Source organism: Glycine max, chromosome 6 (genome assembly GCF_000004515.6).
Source record: "Glycine max cultivar Williams 82 chromosome 6, Glycine_max_v4.0, whole genome shotgun sequence".
NCBI lineage: Eukaryota > Viridiplantae > Streptophyta > Magnoliopsida > Fabales > Fabaceae > Glycine > Glycine max.
In genome coordinates this window covers 14260618-14285928 of record NC_038242.2, presented here as the reverse complement: position 1 = coordinate 14285928, position 25311 = coordinate 14260618, and the positions used below count along the sequence as shown (strand labels likewise).

The 25311-nt window shown below is 35.0% G+C and overlaps 2 protein-coding genes across 8 annotated transcripts; one reads left to right on the top strand and one right to left on the bottom strand.

The window, feature by feature from the left end:
• Positions 1-397: 397 nt before the first annotated feature.
• On the top strand, positions 398-1452 carry LOC100778709 (calcium-binding protein CML38). Its single transcript, XM_006581812.3, has one exon. It carries the CDS (start codon positions 954-956, stop codon positions 1386-1388), a length of 435 nt encoding a protein of 144 aa, XP_006581875.1. The 5' UTR covers positions 398-953; the 3' UTR covers positions 1389-1452.
• A 2231-nt stretch (positions 1453-3683) lies between these two features.
• Positions 3684-23513, bottom strand: LOC100778164 (uncharacterized). 7 transcript variants are annotated; one of them, XM_041016559.1, is made up of 28 exons: positions 23236-23512; positions 22972-23146; positions 22755-22882; positions 22536-22652; positions 22118-22264; positions 21584-21961; positions 21330-21484; positions 16018-16139; positions 15809-15900; positions 15428-15671; positions 15286-15349; positions 14447-14610; positions 14271-14341; positions 14001-14171; positions 9611-9682; positions 9379-9480; positions 8942-9031; positions 6672-6747; positions 6506-6599; positions 6321-6390; positions 5974-6153; positions 5377-5499; positions 5204-5287; positions 4931-5115; positions 4655-4793; positions 4515-4574; positions 4259-4363; positions 3684-4177 (listed from the first exon to the last, which is right to left on the bottom strand). In XM_041016559.1, the coding sequence occupies exons 1-28, from the start codon at positions 23344-23346 to the stop codon at positions 4064-4066; spliced, it is 3633 nt and encodes a 1210-aa protein (XP_040872493.1). In that variant the 5' UTR covers positions 23347-23512; the 3' UTR covers positions 3684-4063. The 7 variants fall into 7 exon arrangements, with proteins under 7 accessions (XP_040872493.1, XP_040872491.1, XP_006581871.1 ...); XM_041016557.1 differs by having other exon boundaries at positions 4259-4357; positions 21330-21961; positions 23236-23513; XM_006581808.4 differs by having other exon boundaries at positions 14447-14595; positions 15280-15349; positions 21330-21961.
• Between the last annotated feature and the right edge of the window lie 1798 nt (positions 23514-25311).

The window sequence follows — 25311 nt, the reverse complement described above, 5'->3', positions numbered from 1 at the left end:
TTTAATTGTACAACATAGTACCCTCAACATATAATATGATTATTTACGTATTATTATAATAATCTACGATTGTTATGGCAATATAATATATAATATGTTAAAAAATTTACATGTTAGTACGGAAAACGGACACGTGTTGAACTCTTATTGTCCGCAGTGTCAACAGTGTTGCCACGTTGCTCTCACCAATGCGGAAGCAGTTTACCGTTAATTAATCGTGGCTTCCGCGTTTATGTATCCATTTTCAATTGCAATTTGTCAATTTGGTGCACCTATGATATCGTGCCACGTACCTAATTATTGTCTTTTGAAAATTGGAACACTCTAGGCAACTTCCTAGGTATCTTAATCTTAGTAGTATTTATATTCTACACGACCTCCACACGCCCCTTAAACCGCCTTCACCCAATTTATATAAAGACCCACTCGCAAAATCTCATGTTTCATACAAAGTTACAACTCAAATTTCTATTTTCATACAAAGTTACAATTTGTTACTTACACTACTACACTTTAGTTGTTCCAACACAAGTGTTTGTGGCAACAACTTTGATTTGAGGTTCTACTTTTTTTTTGTGTAATCAAGAATATTTAAGGTTTTTATTTGATATTCGTCGAGTCAGTCCATTTTTTGTTTTTTGAGTAAAGTGATATCCTCTGCTTCTTCATTCTTAACTCCAAACTTTAGACGCTCCACCGTGTTTTTTTGTTACCTATACTACACCCTTTAAGTGTTTGTAGCAAGGACTTTTGTGTGAGGTTTGTCATAATCAAGAGATATCTAATCCTTCTATTTGATACTCAATTACTCTTCTGGTCAGCCTATTTTGAGGTAAAGTGATATCTTTAATCGCAATTCCGTTCCTAAGCTTAAGAATCGAATCTCAGATTTTAGTTAGGAACTCAAGTGTCAAATCACTTGTATCAAGGACTTCTAGTTGATTTGAGGTTCGATGCACTATAACATGGGGAAGCAAGTTGGCTTTGAGGATGTTCTAAGATACTTTGACGAAGATGGTGATGGAAAGGTTTCGCCTTCAGAGCTGAAGCACGGGCTCGGAATGATGGGTGGTGAGCTTCCAATGAAGGAAGCTGAGATGGCAATTGCGGCATTGGATTCTGATGGAGATGGGTTGCTGAGTTTGGAGGATTTCATTGCTCTCATGGAAGCTGGGGGAGAGGAGCAGAAGTTGAATGACTTGAAGGTAGCTTTTGAGATGTATGACACTGAAAGGTGTGGGTTTATAACCCCTAAGAGCTTGAAAAAGATGCTTAAGAAGATGGGTGAGTCCAAATCCATTGATGAGTGCAAATCTATGATCAAACAGTTTGATTTGAATGGGGATGGTGTCCTAAGCTTTGAAGAATTCAGAATTATGATGCAGTGAGGCATGTATATATAAATGTTGATTCTGTATAGTGTGTATTTGAAATTTGATTGATTTGTTTGCACATCCTATGTATAACACTATAACTCCTGATAGTACTATTTTAGCAGCTTCTCGATAGTGATCAAAATAACTATCGGATTTTGCCCCAACTGTGCTATTTCAATAATTATTCAAGTTTTCCTAATGAGAGTTGTGTTATTATAGTTTGATGGTGGTCTATTTTCTTTTAAGAAAACAGTCACTTAATAAGGTTCTCAGTACTAAATAAGGAGAGTAAAATGTTGAGTTTTTGGAGATAAATGCTTCCAACAATTACCAATGATATTCTTGTCAATATTAAGGTTAAGGTTAATTTCCAAATATGTCGGTTAAATTCTGATATAGGAATAAGTACTGCATTTCAACCTTGTGTATTTGCCAAAATAATGTGTAGCTCATGCATTAATTTTTCCGTACCTGTAGTAAATATTCCAAAATTATTGACAACAAATATTGAGGATAAAATCTAATAGTGAAAAGTATCAATAGATATTGAATGAATGAATATCCTGTGCTTTATTGATTCAGGCTTGCTAGGTATGGGGAAAATTCATCTTTACCAGAAAAGGCACAAAAAAATCTCAATGTGCAACTTGATTTGTGATTTTTCAAAACAGTATTAAAAAAGAATTGGCCGTTACCCACTTAGAGTCACATTTGGAACCGAATTAATTCGGTTGCCTTTCTATTTGTTGTCAGTTTAGAGTGTGTGATTGTCGGTTCCAACATTTGTAATATTTTGGAACTAAATGAGATGGGTCGGTTCTTGATTTGCGTTGTCCGAGATTACAAAGCTCTATCAAATAATTTGGAAGTTGCTGTTCACACACCTTTGCACCGCTCGCTTATTGTTTTGTTTTTCTTACAGAACTATCCCTTTCGAAACGTATTTTTCTATAAAGGTTTTCCATAATATATTAATTATATTAAGAAAAATAATTTCTTTCATGCTTATCAAACTCAAAAGTTAAACTCTAAACAGATTTAGTATAGATTTGATATACTTTTAGAGTTTATCACTAAGTTAAAAAATCAGTAAGTTAAAAAAAAAAAACCAAAAACATAAATTATTTTATATGCGTTTAGGATTTAACATACCTCTACATTTAATGTTTTATTCCTTAGTCGAAAAACCTTCACCTCTAATAACATCATAAAAATATTTTATCATTATTATTATATCATCAAGTTATTAAAATGCATTACTAGATTTAAGTATTATGAAATTTATAATTTAATAATTTATTTTATTATATTATTAAAATGTTTAATTGATATATTATTTATAAATATTTTATTATTATTTTTATATGAACTCTTAGAAAAACTCCCACGAGAGGGACTTTCAAGATTGATAACTTTGGTTTCATTAATGCAATACTTTAAGGGAAAAACTACCGTGAATTTCTCTCTTATTTTTCCATTAAGTTGTTGGCGACTTAAGTTAATACTGCTTATATAAACTATAATTTAAGTTGTTATCCACTTATAAATAAATAAATAAAAAACATTGTATCTTTCCCACTTCAACAGTGACGAATCCAAAGGGCGAGCAGAAGTCTTTCCTCCAGGATGCTTTACGCATATGAAAACAATTTTTTTTAAAAATACTAATAAAAGAAAATACATTTTTTAGTTCATATATTTAATTTTACACAAAATAAATAATAAATATTTTTATTAAATTCATTATTTATTAAAAATTAGATATTTAAATAATTAAGTGAAAAAAAAGTTTCCTCTTTAAATTTGTACTCAGGTGGTAGGGGGAGTGTGAGACGGGGAGGGGTAAAGCCGTGAAGGTGAGAGAAAGAAGGGAACCATGGACGGTGGGTGTGATGGTGAGGTTGAAAGGATGGGAGGAATAGGGAAGAGGAAAGAGATGTATTTTGGAAATATCAAAAATAAAAAAATGGAGGTATAAAGATCAAAACAGAGGGTATAAAGCGACTTCCAATAATTTACAAAACATTAACAATGTCATCCCCGAACCAATAAATTGAGCAACAAAACAATGTCATTCCCTGCCCAATAAATTGAGCAACCATATGTGAAGAAAAACAGTAAGATACTTAAATTTTTAGTCCTGAATGTTTGTCCATAATTTTATAAAAAAAAAGCCAATCATCCTAGTTTTTTTTAAAACTTTATTTTTTGTTGTTTACACTAAAAGAAAACTAAAGTGAATAACGTTTTCCAAAATTAAGGATTAACAAAAGGTTTTTAAGATTCCAGAGATCACTATCATGCATATGATCTAAATGCTTAATTGTTTTAGCAGATTCCATTGAGAGGGCAAATAAATGCTTCACATGGTCATTATGACTCTTCTTTTTTCTAGTGCGACACTTTCAACACACATCGGCGGCCAGGGGATGAGGAACAAAATACATGCAGCAGAGCCTGGCCAAAATTCTGTAAGGCTCCACTCCTTTCAAAACCCACATCCCACAGGTTTGGGTTTTAAAAAAGAAAGGAAAAAAAGGTACTTAAAAAACCTATATTTCATTTTTATAGACGAAACAGCTCGGCCTCAAGCCCTGCAAGCGTTATGAGGCCGGCACAAAGCTACAATACGCAGGCTTCTGGACATAGGGGCAGCAATGGGGGAAATATTTGTACAGAGGGTTTTCTCACATAAAATAGCTTAGTGCTTTTTTTACTCTTGAACCACCTTCACCGTATAGTTCGTTCCATTGTTGAAGCTCGGTCATATTTATGGATTCAGATGAAACACTTGCACATACCTGCTTAAATATCACAAAGTTATTTGTTCATTTATTTTTTGAGGAAGGATCTTGCATGAAAGAGATATCCTTTTTATATACCTGTTGATGAGCATATTTGAAATCTTCCATGTTTAAAGATCGGATATCTCCACTTCCACTTAATGCTGGAGCAGGTCTACCTTCTGATACAGCAGCAGCCTGTTCCTGTCATGCATCAACAAATTATACATTAAGTATGAATGGATTTATGCAACCTCAAACCATTCTAACTATGTTTACAATAGAGAAAAATGAAAAACTTAATAATAATAAAAAAACTAGCATACTGCTAAGATGTCATTCCAAAAAGCCATACCTTTTTCTCCTTTTCTAATATCTCTTTAATTGGACGGTGTGCAGCAGTTACACACAAATTCTGCAATAAAAGAGCAAGCATGAAGGCACCCATAACCTTAATTTAAAAAAAGTATTGGGTTAAAAAGGAACACTCATAACCTTAAGATCACTTCCGGAATATCCATCAGTCATACTTGCAATTGCATCCATATCAATATCAGAAGACAAGTCCTCTTTTTCAAGTATAACTTTCAATATTTTTGCTCTATTTGGAGCATCGGGCAAATTTACCATTAATCTGCAGAAGACCAATATGATTAAGAAAACTTCAAACAAATTAGTTCCATTAACATCCTACCCACTCCCACCACCCCACTCCCTTCCCAAAAAAGAGCAAAAAAAAGGAATTGAAGTGCAGTTGAACATGGAGTTCACCTCCGAGGCAGCCTCCGTATGACAGCCTCATCTAGGTCAAAAGGCCTATTAGTGGCTGCAAGTACAAGAACTCGCTCGGTATCCTTTGTGCGTAAGCCATCCCAATTCACCATGAATTCATTTTTCATCTTTCGCATGGCCTCATGCTCCCCAGGATTTTCCCTCCTGCCCAACATGCTATCAACCTATACAAGAAGCCATACTAGTTTTCACTGATTTATTTTTCAGCTGTTGAATTGATACAAACTAAGAACATTTATACAAAAGGCTTACTTCGTCAACAAATATCACGCTAGGAGCAATTTTACTTGCCAGGGAAAAAACAGCTTTCACGTATTTTTCACCCTCACCAAACCACTGAAGCAAAATGGGAAAAGAATGCAGTTAAAATGAACAACTAACTGATAACAGAGACATTAAAATAAACCCAGTGAAGCATATCTAACCTTAGATGTGATACTTGACATGGAAATGTTGATGAAATTTGCACCAGCTTCGGTAGCAACTGCCTTTGCAAGCATTGTCTTACCTGTTCCAGGGGGACCAAATAATAGGATACCCTTGCACGGCTGCATGGAAGGTAATTCACAATCATAAAATAAAAATGATTAATAATTTGACAAGAGATGGGCTACAACTTCACATTATTTTAATGTTTGTGATTTTTACTGGAATAAAAATTTATTTCAATGTTCAGGAAACAGCTCCAAAAGCTCTCCTAAAACCAGTTTCTTAAAACCAATTGCATATCATTGATGCTCTTAGCTTTAATGGCTTCATTGAAATTTTAAATTTTTACATGAATTACATGCTTGCAGAAAGGCCTTTGCCACACATGAAAAGACTACCAAAAATGAGATATCATGAGCTGGGTCAGATTATTTATTTTTCTTTCATCAGTCAATCAACTTTTTTAAAAAAAAAAAAAAACTAGTGAAAAGCAGGGAAGGAAACAAACAACAATGGAATCTAACTTCTCCTGTCAATAGTCACAAAGGAATGCGTGTTAAACAATAGAATGTGTTTTAATCTGTAGAGCAAACCTTGGTTAATTGCCCTTTACAAAATAGCTCTGGCCTTTGTAAAGGAAGCATAACCAATTCCTTCAATGTATCCTTGACATTTTCAAGAGCTCCAATATCATCGAAAGTAACACCAATGTCGTTAGGTGGAATAACATCAGCCAAAAGCCTCTTTTCAAACTCGTTTTCTGTTACAACATCCTGATTTCAAAAAACATAAGAGGGATAATTCAAAACACAGCATTCGTGAAAAAAATTGATTAAACTCTATCAACAGAATAACTTCCAAGCAGTAAGTTCGGAACAAACTACTGGATGTCATGTCACTATCTCCCACAATCAAAGTAGCAAAACTCCATAACAATCACCTTAAGAGACTTCTTCAGGCTTTTTGACTCATTCTGGGTAGCATGTAAGATCCCAACCCCATACTGGATGCTGGTAAAATTAAAAAGAATAACTAATGATTAATAACACAACACAACCTAGAAGTGTTATATATTTGTAAGTATGCATGTATATTAAATAACAAGCTGTGCAAGCTAATGATTACCTCTTACAAGACAACACGAGTTTTGCATCAGGGTCAGTTTCAGCATTCTGCATGAGATGGCAGCTTAAAGCCCAACCAACTATCTTCTCTGCATCTGCAATATAGCAAAAAAGCTATAGGAGATATTTAAGCAGCAAAACCTTAAGCACATACTGGTGGAACATACTTTCAATACTAAGTGTCTGATTCCTAATGCACAAGGTCTCAAGTCCTTCACATTCCACCCCACAACGGCTCAAAACCTTTAAATAAGATTAAATGAAAAACAGTTAAGAACAACATGATAGCAATTATAATCTACTCAGCACAACATGGTCAAATATTAAATGTGTAGAACATGATAAATTAATGAGACAAAAAGAAGAAACAGAATGGTAGCTGACAGAAGGAAAATAACAACTCTGACAAAAATAGCCATATCAAACTGCCATTTGTCTAGCTTCTAATTATTTAGGGTGTATCCTGTTTCTCAGATTAGCTTAGTTTATATCACAATATGAAAGAGTTGTTAGGAACCCAGTAACGGAATATGAGAATAGAATGATTCTATTATTAATATTGAATGAAAACAAAGAAAAGGAGAGGATTAATATCAAAAGGCTTCCTCTTTCGACAATTTGCTCAATTCCCAAATGCAAATAATTAAGAATGCTCCCACTTTCCTTACATCGTCCTATTTATTTAACTAACCCCCTCTAGCTAACTACTATAATGGTACTTGTCTTCCCCTTTGCCCTAACAAGTAATAATAACACCCAAAAATGTACAATTTTATTGAACAATAGAGAATAGCAGAAACAATTCTCCTCCAAGACTTTCCTTTAGAAATTGTCTAATTCTCCGAATGCCCCTTCCATCCTTATCCTCACCTATTTATTCAACTATTACCATCCAACCAACTAACTAATCCCTTCTGACTAACTCCACTAACTTTCCCTACCTAATTCTCCCTTCCCTTGCATCAGAATTTTGAGGGGGAGATTTAAGATGGAGTTTCTAAATGATGCTTTCTTATATTAAACAAAGCATCCATTCACATTATCGACAAAGAGGGTACTATTTCCTAGGCTAAAAGTAATTGGGTTCTATGTCCTAAATAAAAATTGTCTAATTCCTATAAAAACTAAATGCATTTAATATATGATACAATGATACAAAAACTGCATGCTATTCTAACAAAGTCCTAACAACAGCATGTAGTTGCACGTGAAACTCCAATACTTTCTAAAAGAGACACGGAGTTAACTACAAAGGACTATACATTCATCATTAGTACTACACCCCAACTCCTCGAGATACAGGCCTAAGTTCAATTAAGAAACTTACATAATTCCTAACCCCAGTAATCCTAAAAAGCAGGAAAACATGTATAAGCATAAGCACTGCAGAACAACAAAGTAATAAAATGCAGCCCCAGTCCCCACTTTGTCACATAAGATCTAATCTAAAATAGTACCATAAAGAAAACATTCAGAATCATACATAAGACATTAGTGTGGCACCAATTGAGCAAAGACGGCCAGTGAAAGCATCCGGGAGAATAGATTGCATGATTTTTAACCCTATGAAACAGAGGAACCAAGAAGAATATTGGGAGGAATTGTTTAGAGGGAAGTCATGAGAATTTGGTCTTTCATCAAGCCTAATGACATTGTACAATCCATAAAGCCAACCTCACCTAGCAGCAAAAATATTTTGTTGTTGTAATCCTAGTGATAGAAATAACAAGGTTTAGGTTAACATGTAGCAACATTTAACATTGATTTGAAGGAAACAATATTAAAATTATGATGAGAAATTACATTGAAGCTCCCAATTCAGCAACAAATATGATGTAACCATGAATTCTATTCTATAGACAACATCAAATAAAACTTGCCTCAGACAGTTTAGAACAAGAAGTTTAAATATTATATCCAGTCAATTTAGTCCCCCTCTAAAATGAGCAAGTGCACAAACTGCAATGTGAGAAAGTAAAGTTGCATCCACCATTGATTTGAAGTTAAATGCATCTGAGGTACAAAAATTAAAATCAACAACAGACGTATCCTTGTTTTCTCACTTAACACACTTGGTCGCTTTAGAGGAGCTAGATCCATATTCATTAAAGAAAGTCATGGCTCAAAAGATTATTCTGACTGTCTTGTACAAAATTTACTTAGGTCCAGAACAACCAATTTGTTGTCTAGCATTGTTCCATGTCACCCATTTAAATATAAAACCCAACATATCAGCAAAAAAAAAGTTTTTTGGAAAGGGATGGCTCAACAGGCAAAATAGAGTGAATCCATAACATGAGAAAGACGCAAAATCCACCAGAACAATGATTTTGAAAACCAAATATAAGGTGTTAGGTTTAAATAATAATATCAATAATATAATGAGTTACCATAAAACAATTTGAATTAAAATTACAAACTCACACAAGATACTTACTGTGCGTAAATTGTGCAAATTTTCTTTAATTTTAAGAGTCTCAACATCTCGATCGAGTTGCTGCTTCCAAGATGCTAGAAGTGCCTCATCCTGTATCAAGAAACATACAATGAATATTGTTATAGATATAAACAATTCATGTACGGATGTACCTTACCCAACATTTTGAATTTTTTTAATTATAACATAGTATAAAAGGTTCTATATGACCAACTGGTCATGAGTTCAATCCTTCACACTCCAATTCTTTTAATTGAAACTGAAATTTATAATTATATGTCTGCATTATCCATGCTTCAAGCCTCAAGGATCTTGAGTGAGGGGGCATGTAAAATATAAAACCATCCATATACCTTCAACCAACAACTTACATTTTGGTAATTGGTTTGACAATTATATTATTATATGAGAGGGAAAAAAAGTGTTGACATACAAACCTGTGGCATGTGAATAGTCACTTTATTTGGGAAAAGCTTAGTTAAGGTTTTGTTTGGCTTTGGGGCTTCCTTTCCCCTGTCATGCAATCTTCCAAAACTATCCTGATAGATAGAGAAAACAAGGGAGAGATTTAACGTGGCAGAAAAATCCAGAAGGAAGACATACAAAAGACAAATATATACAGATAAATCGTGTTGTGCTCTTTCGAATATAAGGAGATGATGTTCTTACGGGGAAAGCCAAATCAAGAAGAGCAGTCTGATTACTGCCGAACTTTGTAAAAAGCAAACCTCCAGGATGTGACTGCAAGGAAAAACAGTTAAAAATAATAACATAATCACTTATACACGCTAATGCAGACCAAGAATGAAAGAAAAATTCAAAGGATACTTAGGGTATCCAATTTGTATAACTTTGACAATGCACATCTTTCGCAGTTTCTCAATTAATAAAATAAAGGCTTAAATACCTTTTTTGTCCTTGCAATTTAACGCTTCTTCATTTTCGTCCTTACAAATTTATTTTTTCGTTTAGTCCTTGTAAAATGTATTTGTCTTGTTTTTCGTCCTTAAAACAATTTAGATAGCACTTTTTTCACTGTTCAATGCGTTTTTTACTGTTTAAAGCACTATCTATAGCACTTTTAGGATGAAAAAACAAAACACATTTTGCAAAGACTAAAAAAATACAAGGACAAATGAAAAAAAAAAGCGGATATATTAAGCCCACACCTACTAAAAACCAGATATATTAAGCCCACACCTACTAAAAATTACATATCATTGGAAACTGATCAGTTCAGGTACCTAAACCAAATGGTATGTATTGAAAATCAAATTTTTTTTTGCTCAGCAACAATAGGTATTTTATATATATCTGAGAAGTACCAGTGGTACTAAATATACATAATGAGAGATATGTATCCAGCTGGTTCCATTGTTTGTTACAAGGAACCGAGCTAGATTCACACTAACATTTTACATAAATCCAGCTCCAACTATCCCATTCTAGGTAGAAAAGCCTGCTTTTAGATTAGAAGACCATTGGTGAAAGTGTAATACAAAATCTTTCTCCATAGATTTTATCCAAGTCCAAATTAGAAGTACTGCATCATCCATCACTTTGCTTCCGTTGAAGATTTCATTTTGGAACACTATCTTATTTCTGTGCTGCCAAATAGTCCATGTTAAAGCAACCCACCAACATTTCCATCTTGTGGACTTTATTCCGCCAACATTTCCAGTTCCATGCTGCAAAAATGATCCCTAGGATTTTACGGGAGTGCTGTCACTAAGTTAATCCAAGACAATGACTCCCACCATAGAGGTAGGATTTTGCTACAATTGAAGAATAGGTGGGCAGCCTCCTCTTCATTATTACTGCAGAATGGACATAGGTTGTCATTTACCATCACCTGTCTCCTTCTGAGGTTTAGCTTTGTTGGTAGTCTATCCCTGATTAGACTCCATGCAAACACTGATGATTTAGCAGAAATTTTGAGTTTCCATAGCTCCTCAAAAGTAGTATCCTGATTTTCCCCCATTGATTCTCCCCATAACAAATCATACGTACTTTTTGTTGAGTAGGATCCGCTTGGATTAGGTTTCCAAACCCAATTATCTTCCCTTTGTGGGTGGATTTCTCTCTGTGCTATCTCCCCAAGAAAGCCATCAGCCATTGCAATTTCACTGTCAAATAAAGGTCTCCTCCAGTTGAACTTCCATTCCCATTCAGCACTTGTGTTGCTCCCCATCTGCATAATGATTTGTTGTTGTTGGCATGAAATCTGATACAGTCTTGAATATTTTACCATTAATGGTGTATCATTGCCTATCCAACAGTGCTCCCAAAACCTAAACTTGTCACCACGTCCCACCCTCCAGGCTGTTTCCTTTTCAAGTGTGTTGTTTAGCTGCTATTGGTGAGTTATGAGCAGGTCCTTCCACCATGAGGATTCATAGCTACCTCTTCTTCCTTCTTCCAATGTCCTCCATCCACCATACTTAGAGTGTAATATCCTAGCCCACGGTTCCCCATGCTGCTGAAAAAGATCCCATCACCATTTCCTAGCAATGCTGTGTTGAAGGTCTTGAGGTCATTTATGCCAAGGCCACCTTTATCTTTTGGTAGACACACTGTTTTCCATTTGACCCATGCGATCTTCCTTTGCTCCGCTCCCCCGCCCCATAGAAATCTTTGCTAAATGGTTACCAGTTTATCAATTATTTTTATGGGTACCCTGAAAAAAGAGAAAAAGTAAATAGGAATTATTGTTAGGACTGCATTAATAAGAGTCACTCTTCCCCCGAAGGATATGTGTCTTTGTTTCCATCTGGCTAATTTTCTCTCAAATTTTCTAATTATAGGATCCCAAAACTCACTACGTCTCGGGTTAGCCCCAATGGGGATACCCAAATAAGGAATGGCATAGACAACATACTACAATTAAGGTACTCAGCTGCCTCCTTCCGCCATTGATCCGATTTCCCGATTGCCCCAAAACAACTTTTTGCAAAATTGATCTTTAATCCTGATGCAAGTTCAAAGCTTCTCAACATGGACTTGATTGTCTTCACATTCTGCATTGTAGCTTTACCAAAAAATATGGTATCATCAACGTATTGTAAGATGTTGACTGGCTCTTTGTTTTTTCCCACAAGGAAACTGCTAAATAAGCTCTTATCCAATGCTTCTCTCATTAAATCGGTTAGGCATTCCGCAGCATTATTAAAAAGTAGGGGCGCTAGGGGGTCACCTTGTCTAAGACCTCTTTGTGAAATGAATTCATTTGTGGGGCTGCCATTTACCAAAACAGAAACCGAGGCTGAGCTAAGACAGCCCTCAATCCAGCAAATCCACTTGGGGCAGAATCCTAATCTCCTCATCATATATGCTAGGAAATCCCACGAGACGGAGTCGTAAGCTCTTTCATAGTCTACTTTGAACACCAAGCATGGCTTATGACACCTCCTTGCTTCCTCCACCACTTCGTTGGCTATCAATACACTGTGTAACAAGTGTCTTCCACTTATGAATGCAGACTGTCTTGCATCTATTATCTTTGGCATCACCTTCTTCAATCTGTTTGCTAGAAGTTTGACCACAATCTTATAGACACAGCCTATTAGTGAAATAAGTCTATATTCATTAAGGTTTTGTGGATCTTTCACCTTTGGGATTAGGGCAATAAAGGATGCATTACTGCCCCTTGGGAAGATCCCATTTGCATGGAATTCATCTAGGAACCGACTGATATCTGACTTTAGTATTAATTACATATCCTCTATTTTCTCTCATTTTACATGCTATCAAAACTAGATTGAGGGAATAACGAAAACCATCCCCCACCTTCCAATCTACATGTTTCCGGCAACCGCTTTCCCATCCGGCATTTCATGCGCTCCCACGTGCTCTTTCCTTGACGAGCCAAACAGCACCCACACGTCACCGTTGTCTGGCGCATGACAGCACCTTTGCCGGCTCGCTTCCAACCCCAGCGACATCCCTTCCTCGCACACCTACCCCTGCAGTTTGGGGCCATTCCGACCTCGTTTGACATGGTCTCTCTTTTGTAACCCGTTTGTTTTTCCAGCTTCTTTTTTTTGTTACGGTACTGTTTGTTTGTCATTTTCCTGCACTCCCATGGCTGCTTCGGGATCTTGTGAGAATTTTGGTCATTGGTTTGCCACTGCCTCCTACTTGTCGTTCATTTTCTACAAAAGAAATTGTCACCTATTTTGCCGCTGTCTCTTTTTCAGCACGTTTTCCGGCAACCGCCTTCAGCTCGCCGCTCATTTTCCAGTTCTGGTTGCCTCTCTATCGCTGTATTTTTCTGGCATGTTTCTCGGTGACTTTTGTGCTTCACTGGTTGTGTCTTTCTGCCACTATTTCCTCCTTTTCAAGTTTGAATAATTTTGGGTCTCCACTATTTGTTTGAAACTTCCAAATCTTGGTTTTAAGAAAGTCAGAACTTGCTTTGAATTTTCTTAGGCTGATGGATATTCCAGCTCTCACTTCCTAGCAATATTCCCCGATTTCACCAAGATCCCTGAGTCGTCTTCAAAATATTGGTTTTAAGAAAGTCAAAACTTGCTTTTCTTTGGCTGATAAATATCCCAGCTCTCTCTTTCTAGCAATATTCCCCGATCTTCACCAACATCCCTGAGTTGTCATTCAAACTATTGTTTTTTTTAGTAGAGCTCAGTTTTTTTGTTTTTTGTTGGGAATAAATTAACTTGTAACAAGCTGATTGTGTACAAAGCTTCAGCTTGAGGGGTAGTGTTGAAAATCAGAATTAATATTCTGATTCTAGTATTAATTACAGTTTATAGGGATATTATCTTTGATTTAGAGGAAACAGGATACCCTCTATTTATGTATAATTAATGCAATTATCCTATATAAACACACATCCACTGTGTACTCTGACACACAGTTTCAGTTTATTATCCCTCTATAGTTTCTCTTATTTTAAAGTATGCATGTAACACTTTGCTCAAATTATCATGTAATTGGCTGCTAAAATATTTTTCTGTAATTGTATACACATGATGGCTTAAAATGCCTCAAAGATTATGCCATTCTAGCATTAAACAGTTATCATTAAAAACACAATTAGTACCTTCTCCTTTCGACTGTCAGTGTGAGTGTGTGAACCTATTACCACCACATTGTCCGGAAGATTTTCAAGCCTACTTTTAAATGAAAATGGATCTCCATTTCCTACTATAGACTTCTCTGCATCTTTCATGAACAAAATGAAAGGTGCATTTCTGCTCTCACTAACCACAACCTGAAGGGGAAAAAAAGATGTATAAATTCTTGTAAGATTAACGAACAATATAATATGATTTGAGGAAACTTTTATTAGATCAGTGGAGTGAAAGGCAACCTCAAACAATGTATTAATAAGTAATCTGTCAAGTTCTTCAATGCCACTGTTTTCCAATCGAAGATCGGTGACTGGAAAGAGAAACAGACAAGTTCAAGATCAAGGACAAAGATAAAGTTTGTAGATAAGAATATAAATATCTAAATGGATAATTTATTAGACAGATAGGGCATTACCATTGCAGAAAAATCCTTGACCACCCTCACACAAACCTCCAAGATCAACTCCATCAGGTATGGGTTTATCAAATCTTACGCCAATCTTTGACAAGGGATTATCATCAAAAAGTAAGACAACCTTCCCCCGACTTCCATTAGCTGGACCCCTGTATAAGCAATTGCTGAGCAAAATTATAACCAAAAATAAAAACAATTGCACTTTGTTTGGTAAATAATATATATAAGAAAACAATAAAGCTACTATAGTATTCTTAACAACACAATCCAGAAATAACATTTTAGTGAAACTGAAAGTAAGCAAGTAGCTGAATATGAAAGTTTGTCACTCCATTTTTTAACCTTCATTTATATGATATGACTACCAAAAAGAAAGAAAAACAATTTCTAACTCCTATTTTCATTTGTCATTTTTTTCCTACCACATTTCTCCCTAAGCAAAGTTTAAGTAGCAACCTAGAGTGGACAGAAAGAATAACATTTATGCAGATACACAAATAGCAGCTTTGGCATTGTTCATTGTCAAGCATACATTGTATTCACCAAAAAAAAAATGTGTTGTATAACTAGTTATTTATAGTGATTTGGATTGCCAGGTTGCAATCATGAGTTAGGGCAGTCTGCTACGACTGTTAAATTTGGTTAAAAAAAAATCCACCTGCTACACTAGTATACTACTATATCGTGTATAAAATGTTAGATCTGCAAAGGTAATCTTGATAGACAACTTGAGTTCTGTAGTTAATCGGATAAAAGCAAAAGGATGTGCACAACAATTTGTATCATTGAGATTATGAGAAATATAAGCCAGTTCAGAACAATTTAACACAAACTTGTACTTTGAAGAAATTGTCTGAAGCTGATACAAGCCCCCAGAAGATGAACTATATTTTACCCTGTCACCTGCAGAATTATATATGGAAAACATCAACCTTTGTCATAAATTAAAGCTCCTTAAATAGAGATAAGAGGCACACATACCTAGTTTAAACACACAATTTTTAGCTGTCCCAGAGGTAGATGGTACATTATCAGCTTCTAACTTGGGTTGAGACTCAAAGCCATATGGAGTGGGTGCATTTGAGGAGTTTGGTGTATCTGGTTCACTAGCTGATGGATCCATGCATCTGGCCATGTCTGAGGATGAAGGACTTTTAGCGTAGGCGCAGAATTTCTCAGCATTAAATCCATCTTTGAGCAGCTCTGCTTCCTTGGAGGATAAACCCTATAAAGTATAAACACACAATAAAAGAAGATTCAACACCAGTGTTGCCAGTGAAAAAATGCTTCAATTGCACATCAACAAAAAAGGTGTGCATTGACTAATCTAAATATCAGAGCAACAAGGAAACTTTATCTTACACCCAAAAGTGAATGGCTATCAAATATGAGCAATTTAGCTCCAAAGTATTTTGCAAGTGCTTTTGCCAACATCTCCTGATATATTTCCGACCCTGTAGAAACAATGGCAATTGAGGGAAACAATGAGTTGAAAAGATGGAAATCAGAACCAAACCAAAATCATCAAAAAAGAAAAGATATAGGAGAGCAGTAATGCAATACGCACATACCTGCAGGTCCTGAGAGTAAAATACGAGGGTTTATGGTTGTAAGATCTGTGGTGTACTTCGCATGTTCTTTATGCTTCAGGTGTATAATGCAAGCTGCAATTAGGACAGTTTTTGTATTCTCACTGCAAAAAATATATAAATATGATCAGAAATGCAATTAATGATCAAACCAAGAAGACATAAGCATGACAATCGAGCAAAATGTATGAAGGTCAATCAAGTCACACAAATAAAAAACTAAGAAACTTAAATGCTTCAAAATCAAGGTTTTAAATTTTGGACAACATCACATGATGTGGCTGCAACATCTCATTGTAGTAACCACATCAAACTGAGATATTGTAAGACCACATTAACTGCAATGCAAGCAAGACCAATATTTAAAATATTGTTCAAAATTTACAACCAAGTGTTGTGCCACTGCCAAGTCCTACGAATACACATTGAAAGAAAAGAAAGCAACATGAAATCCAAATGCTTACGACAAAATTCAAATACCAAATGCTTACGACAAAATTCAAATACCAAACAATATATATGAAGCAAGAAGTATAGAAGAAAAGAGAATAAATTACATATAAATGAAGCAACTGCTGCTAAAAGCCACATGGTATTCCCTCATTTAAATTCACCAAAATATTATTCCAGCTAATTTTTTTTTCATATCATCATTTGTATTTAGTAAATGTATTGGGTGAATAATCAAAAAGACTGCAGGGTTTTTTGGTTGAGGTTTTGCTTTCAAAACCAAAACCTGGGTTTGTTGGAAGTGTTGAAATATAAACTTGATTCTGGGTCTTATTTGTCTAAACAAAAAAAGTCTAAGTTCTAGAAGACATGTTAAACTAAAATTCTAGAAGCATATTCTAGAAGGATCTCCATAGAAGATAATTCTAGAGTAGCATGTAAAATGATCTAGAATGTGAATAAGGTTGTATCTATGAAGAAAGTTCTAGAGAGTCATTTGTAGCCATTAGATTAAATGTGTGTTGACAAAATCCTAACCATTGGTTTACGAGGAGCCACTAGTATAAATAGGGATGATGTCTTAAGAGTTAATATCAAGCCAAATCAAGCCACAAATCAAGAAGTGATCAATTGTACAAATAATCTCTTCCTCCAAAACTTTCTAATCTCTCTCATTCTCAAATATTTCCTTTACTACTAAAAGTTCATTCCAACAAATTGGCATCAAAGCTAGAAGATCCTTTATATAAAGATGGCAAGTAGCAGCATGGTTCCATTCCAAGTTCCAATGCTCAACAAGAGCAACCATGACAATTGGAGCATCAAGATGAAAGCTCTCCTTAGTGCACAAGATGTTTGGGAGATAGTAGAGAAAGGTCACACCGAGCCGAAGAATGAGGGTAGTCTCTCTCAAACTCAAAGGCATAGTTTGAGAGACTCGAGAAAGAGAGACAAGAAGCCTCTCTATCTAATCTATCAAGGATTAGATAACGATGCTTTTGAGATGCTTTCAAGAAGGTTTCGAAAGCAAAGTCGGCGAAAGAAGCTTCAAACCTCGTATAAGGGAGCAAATCCAGGTACGTCTTCAAACTTTGAGAGCTGAGTTTGAGACCTTGCATATGAAAGAAGGTGAAGTCATCTCCGACTAATTCTCTAGAGTCTTGATGATGTAAAGCTTGATGATGTAAAAATTATGGAGAAAATTCTTAGATCTTTAGATCCAAAGTTTGAACATATTGTTGCCAGCATCGAAGAAACAAAAGACTTGAAGGCTATGACCATTGAGCAACTTTTTAGCTTGTTATAAGCTTATGAACAAAAGAAAAAGAAGGAAGGGATCATGAAGCAACTACTCAAGACACAAGTTAATTCGACCAACGAAGAGAGTAGTCACAATAATAGAAGCCAACAAGAACGAGGTCGTGGTGGAGATCAAGGAAGAAGACGAGATTGGAGGCCCTATGACGACAACAACAACTTCCAAAAAGGAAGCTCAACAAAGGTCGTGCGCAAGGCAACTTAAGACCAAGATATGACAAGTCAAATGTGAAATGTTCCAATTGTGAGAAGTTTGCTCATTATGCTTCTGAATATAGAGCTCCTAGCAAAAATAGAGTTGAAGAGAAGACAAACTATGTTGAAGAAAAAAGTAAAGAAGGAGACACTTTATTGATGACTAGCACGGGTAATGAAAGGAGTGAAGGCAATAGATGGTACCTAAACACAGGTGCAAGCAATCATATATATGAAAAAAGAAGCATATTCATGGAGCTTGATGAATCGGAGTCGCAATGTAGCATTAGGAGATGAATCCAAGGTAGAAGTGAAAGGAAAAGGTAAGATTCTTATCCGTTTAAAGAATGGTGATCATCAATTCATCTCAAATGTTTATTTTGTGCCAAATATGAAAAGTAATATATTGAGTTTGGGGCAACTCCTAGAGAAAGGTTACGATATCCGCTTAAAAGACAATAACCTTTCTAAAAGAGACAATGCAAGTAACTTGATTGCTAAGGTACTGATGTCAAGAAATAAAATGTTTGTTCTCAGCATTCAAAATGATGTTGCAAAATGTCACAAGATGTGCTACAAGGATGCATCTTGGCTTTGACATCTTCAATATGGGCATCTCAATTTTGGAGGATTAGAGTTGCTCTTCAAGAAGGAAATGGTGAGAGAGTTATCTTGCAATGTTGGAAAGCAATTCAAGAAAAGCTTTCCAAAGGAATCTAACTTGAGAGCTAAAAAGTTGTTGGAACTCATACATACAGATGGTGGTCCGATCAAGACAAGCTCACTTGATAAGAGTAATCATTTTTTCTCTTCATTGATGATTTTTCAAGAAAAACATGGGTGTATTTTTTTAAGCATAAATTAGAGGTGTTTGAGAATTTCAAAAAGTTCAAAGCCATTGTTGAGAAAGAAAGTGGTTTTAAAATTAAAGCCATGAGATCCGATCGTGGAGGAGAATTCTAATCAAATGAGTTTCAAAAGTATTGTGATGATCATGGAATTCGACGACCCTTAATGGTGTTGAGATCCCCCCAACAAAATGGAGTGGCAGAAAGGAAGAATAGAACAATCCTAAACATGGCAAGGAGCATGCTTAAGAGCAAGAGACACACCCAAAGGAGTTTTGGGCAAAAGCAGAAACTTGTGTAGTTTATCCTTCCACCCGGTCTCCAACAAGAAATGTATGGGGAAAAACACCCCACAAGAAGCATGGAGTGGAAGGAAACCTGACATTTCACATATAAGAGTCTTTGGAAGCATTGCTCGTGTGCACAATACCGAATGAGAAAAGAAGCAAGTTGGATGGCAAAAGCGAGAAATACGTCTTCATCGATTATGACTCCAATTCTAAAGGCTACAAGCTCTACAATCCTAATTCAGGGAAGACAATCATAAGTAGAGACATCATTTTTAATGAATGAGAATGGGATTGAGGACTACATGATCAAAACTACAACTTTTTTCCGTGTTTCAAACAAGATGGCATAGAGAAATCATGGATAGAACTTGCAAGAGAGGAGCCTACTAACCCACCAATTCCACCAAAAGCAAATACTCAAGAATACGAAATCTCAAGTGAAAGAGTTCCACACTTCAAGAGCTTACAAGAAATTTATGAAGTAATTGAAAACTAAGATAATCTTACTCTCTTTTGTCTATTTGCTGATTATGAACTCATGAGCTTCCAAGAAGTCGTTGGAAACAAGAATTGGAAAAATTCTACGGAAGAAGAAATCAAGGCAATGAAGAATAATGACACATGGGAGATAGTTTCACTTCCAAAAAGGCACAAGGCAATTGGCATGACGTGGGTGTACAAAGCTAAGAAGAATGCAGAACCCTAAAGGAGAAGTTGAAAGATATAAGGCAAGATTGGTGCAAAAACTACAATCAAAGAACTAGTATTGACTATGATGAGGTATTTGCTCCTATTGCTCGCCTAGAAAATGTTAGACTAATTATTTTCTTAGCAACTCAAAATAATTGGAGGATACATCAAATGAACGTGAAATTTGTCTTCCTTAATGGAGACCTTGGAGAAGAAGTCTACATTGAACAACCTCAAGGCTACAAAGTCAAAGAAAAAGAAGACAAGGATTGAAAGTCAAGAAAGACAACTTCACCCGGCTAAGAAGATTGGAGTAACAAAATCAAGTTTATGAGGGGTGTTGAAATATAAACTTGATTTTGTGCCTTATTTGCCTAAACAAAAAATTTGAAGTTCTAGAAGACATGTTAAGCTAAAATACTAGAAACATGTTCTAGAAGGATCTCCTTAGAAGATAATTCTAGAGTAGCATGTAGAATGATCTAGAATGTGCAATAAGATTGTATCTATGAAGAAAGCTCTAGAGAATCATTTGTAGCCATTAGATTAAATGTGTGTGACAAAATCCCAACCATTGGTGTAGGAAAAGCCACCAATATAAATAGGGATGATGTCTTAGAGTTTGTATCAAGTCACAAATCAAGAAGTGATCTATTGTACAAATAACCTCTTCCTCCAAAATTTCTAATCTCTCCCATTCTCAAATATTTCCTACACTACTAAAAGTCCATTCCAATAAGAAGGACCTTTTTGAGAGCATTTGATTGTTGACCTTACATGAGAAAGTTTAGAGGGGTGGGAAATGTAGGGCTGGGTTAGAATTGAATTTAAAAAATTTCTATCATCTAATTTTTAATAGAATACAATGGTCTCATACTCTCATTTGATTCATAGAGCTGACTTCACAATTCACGTACAGGGAACAGACTTCAATTGTTGTTGTCATTGAGATTGTTGTTGTATCTAAATTTTTAAATCAATCTATACACCCAGTTTAGATAAGATGATAAATTAAAATCAGCATACAACCATGAAAGAAAACCACTTAATACAGAATTGTAAATCATATAAGCATAATTACTATTTAATGTCTGATATCATTTGTCATAGTTTGAAGAAATTTTTAGACTCATTGATTCAGATTAATCAAATGGAACCTTTGTTAGCAACGTAGCTCTAACATAGTAGCGCCCATATATCTATCCAGTATAGGATATCAAAATTTACAATTATATAATATAAATTTGCAATTGTTACATAAAAATTATTAATTTAATTTTCTATATTATAATGATATTTTTAAATAATGCAATTGCATGTAAAAATTAAATTTGTAGTAAACAAATGTACATGAAATATACAATGGGAATTATTTTTTAATACAAGAGAATATAACGAAAACACATGAAAGGAACAACAAGAATGGCAGTTTTAAATTCACCAAATAACATCAAAACAAAGCCAAAAGCTTCATGGGATTGACTGAGACATCTACTAGTTATACCTCAAGTAGTATGGGAAGTTGTCAAAGGACACTTCTATTTCTTTCCCATCCAGTATTGCAGCATGGACATCTTCTTTAAAAACAGCACAGCGTACAGAAGCACTCGAAGTCGATGCAGCTTGCGCATCCCTCGTCCCATTTCTTTCTTCAAATACCTGTTTACAGATACTTTTGCTCAATTTCAGTTTACAAGTAGATCCAGCTAGAACCCTGAAGAAAGGCCCTAGGAAAGCATTCACCCCAGAGATTTTTACATTGCCTGCCTCTGCGCCTGCATCATCTGGAACACAATCCATAGGTGAATTCTTGTCGCTTGCTCCAACATCAAAAGCTTTATCAGTCGCTACATTTGGAGCTGAGTTGCCTTCCAGGCCATCAAGCTCAGTTTCTGTACCATCGGGGAAAACAGAATGACTAGAAACATCAGTACCCTGCTGAGGTTTATGGGCAGTCTGAGATGGAGATTTCCATCTTGTAAGCTCTGGTCTGAGGCTAGAAAGAGAAGCCAAAATAGAAGCTCCGGCCACAGCTGAAGGGTCTCCGGCCCTTCTCTCAAACTGAAAAAACTTGCCAGCACCACCCTGAATTTCTGCAGCCTTAACTGTAACTTCGGGATTTATTTGCTGAAAAATCTAGGTCAAAATAAATCAAGGAACCCATGCAAACACAGAAAGAAAGGGTCAAAATGACTTAAGACAATGAAGCAAATAGAAAATTATGATAATTCTCCTTTAGAAAAGAACAGTAGCGAGGAACGACTTTCAAATACAAAAAAAGCAAAAGGATACATAAGAATGATTCCCCAGCAAACCAAAAACCACCTCATCCCCCGAGTTAAGCACGCAGCTGGCACTCCTCTTGACGAGAGTCCCATTCACTACAACCGATCCTTTGCTGCCCATACTTTCTAGCACAGCCACGACATTTCCCTCGCGCTGATCATTTCCAGAAACAACAGTAATCATACTGCACATACATATCCTACAATATTTACCTCAAACAACTATAAAGAAAGAAAAAAAAAAAAAAAAAAACCCAACCAAGCACACACCTTCACTCAAGTATTCTCATTCACATCTCAAACAACAACCCAGTAAAAAAAACAAAAAATCATAGTGCCAAGGTGTGTGCTCGGAAAGAAAAAGACAAAAAAAAAATAACTCTTCCATTCCAAGCACAATCACAAACTCCCTGAGATTTATGTACCTGCGTGTGCTTGATCTTGCACAAATTTGCACTTATAGTCTGATCCTTCAACGAAAAATTGCAACTCCTACTTGAGCCAATAGTAAAGCTGGGTGTGGAAATTAAAACATTCGGATTCTGCAGCAACAACAAAATCAAACTCCAAGTAAACAAAAATTTGGACTTTGGAGTGAACTCTAATTTCACTCAAACAAAAACACAAAACAAAAAATAAATTACCTGCGCGGACTGAGACAAGAGTCTGCACCATGGAACTGAAGGTTCAAAATTTGGGTTTTGCTTCGGATGTACCCTCCAAGAAGAGAACGAACCCCTAGGTTTATCAGCCACCACAGTCGGTGTAGAACCTTGACATCACAAAATAATAATAATAAAATAATTAAAATAAAAAATAAAAAATAATGAAAGTGAGAAAAGTGTGACTGGCAAAAAGAACCATCGGCGATCGGCGGAGTAGCTTCGGCCTTGCCGTCGGAACTTGCTGCGCCGGCGATCTGCGCGTCCTGAACGGCGCATTCTCCGGGGTCAGCGGGAGGCTCCAGCGTGCTCAATTCCTTGGAATTTTCCGCCGCCGGCATCGGTTTCTCCGACGTGGCAGCACCATTGTCGACCTGAGGAAAAAAATCGGAGCGAATCAGCGACGCGAATCGAGCAAGAAATAGGGTTTCAGCGAAGAAATGGAAAAGGAAAAAGAAAAAACCTTTTGGCGCTTAGGGGGAGGAGAAGGAGTCTTGTCTTCGGAAGAAGAAGAAGAAGAAGGCCTTTTGTTACTGTTGGAGAAAGATCCACTGTTGCGTCTCGTTGAAACCATGCTTCTTCTTTCTTCTTCTTCGTTGTTTCGTTTAGGCTTCAACGGCGGACACAAACACACACAAGAAAAGAAGAAGAAGAAGAAGAAGAAGAAGAAGAGAGAAAGAGAAAGAAATGAGGAGTCAAAGAGAGAAACAAAGGGGATATGAAATGAATGATTTTTTTGGTTTGTTTTTTATTAGTTATGGTTATATATATGAGTGTGTCATGTTATTGATTAATTAATTGGTGTGTGTTTGTGTTTTTTGTTTGTTTCGTCTTTTTCTTCTTACTGTTGTGCCGTGCCTGCTTCTGAGTTCGGTGCACACTGCACAGCAACGCACGATGGGCGCATGTTAGTGTTGCGTTGTGGCCATTGATTCGGACAAGTTCGTTGCGCATTTTAGTGTGGCGTCTTACACTGCGCCTAGAGGGGGATATGCTTTGTTGTTCAAGATTTCGAGCTACTCAAAGTTTTCTTTATATTTACGAGAAAAAAAACCAAAGGATAAGTCACTTCATCCTATTTATCGTTATTTTTACTTAAAAGTTTTTTAAGCTGAAAATTGAATTTTAGAAAGAAAAAAAAAATCTTTCGTAAAAGAATATTATTTCTTTAATGTAAGTGAGGAAAAAGACAGATTATGCTATTTTTTACAAGTAAAATTTAAAAACTTAAATTAGGTTTTAGCACTAATAAAAAATGATTAAAAAATTTGTATCTTATGTAATATTATGAAATTCACAAAAAAAAAGTGATGAAGAATCAAAATGAGTTTTTTCAATAAATATTCTCTTATATATTTTTTATAAAATAATAACCAGTTTTTACCATTAAATTTAAAATAATATATATATATATATATATTATTTATTATTTTATTGATATAAAATATTTATCAACTTTAATGATTAATCTACAAGACTAAAACCTAGAATCATATTAGTCAACAACACCTTAAAATTTTATATAGTAAAAAAAAATTTGATAACATAAAGACACAATTTGTATTCCAATAATCCCTTGAAAAATTATTTCAATAATTATATTTTTTTTTACAAAATATTTTATTAATTACTTTACTTATTAAATAAAAAAGTATTAATTTCTAAGACATTTTTCAAAATCTTCCTGTCATTACTGTTTGTTTATATTTAGTAGATCATATAAAGAAAGTGTAAATGTTTTTTTTTTGCGTTTCAAAAACATAAAATGTATTAAATTTTTATTGAATATTTTTCATTAAATATTAAAAAATATATAAACGAATTATAGAGAGATATGATGTTGTTCTATTTGTTTAATATATTAGATTTATGGTGTTTTTAGAATTTGTTTATGTTATATCTAAGTGAAAAGTTTATTAAAGTGGATGTCAACATTTTAAATAAAAAAAAGGTTTGTTGTAGTATGCATTAAAATATATCTTAATACTTGGTGTGGGTAAAGTTCAAGGAAATGTTTTTCATTATAAGGTTTTGTGCAGAGGGCTTCACATTATTTGCTTTGGTTGTGAATGTTATGACTATGTCTTTTGGGAATATCCCAAGTCTCCTCCCCTTAATCCAGAAAAACCAATGTGGCACCCTCCACTTACTAACAATGCAACAATAGCCACAATTGAAGAAAGAGAACAAAATTTTTGTGCAATCAATCCATCACAATTATGAATTTCAAAATAATTATTACAAAATTAATATTTTATCATTTGTAAAAATTTATTATTGATAACAATGTAAAAAAATCATTGTGGGTGTATTCTAATTAAAATATTTTTTATTAACAGAATAGGAATGCATAAGAATGTGTTTTGCTTTTCCGTTTTTATAATTTTTCAAAAAAAGTATAAATAGGGAAAGAATATGGAATAATTCAAAGAAAAACATTAGTAATAGAACTTCGAAAGAAAAACTCATTTTCTATGGTAAATATATTTACATTAACAACCTTATTTTAAATTGAATTACACTTCGTTATTTGCACTAA

Bases quoted from the DNA above. Each gene is read 5' to 3' on its own strand.
- LOC100778709 (XM_006581812.3), top strand. From the start codon at position 954: ATGCACTATAACATGGGGAAGCAAGTTGGCTTTGAGGATGTTCTAAGA.
- LOC100778164 (XM_006581806.4), bottom strand. From the start codon at position 23,346: ATGGTTTCAACGAGACGCAACAGTGGATCTTTCTCCAACAGTAACAAA. The intron at 14,342-14,446 runs GTAATGCCCTAT...TTCTCTTTCCAG, and splicing joins TCAAGGATTTTTCTGCAATG to TCACCGATCTTCGATTGGAA. The intron at 5,500-5,973 runs GTTTGCTCTACA...CCTTCCATGCAG, and splicing joins GTAAAGGGCAATTAACCAAG to CCGTGCAAGGGTATCCTATT.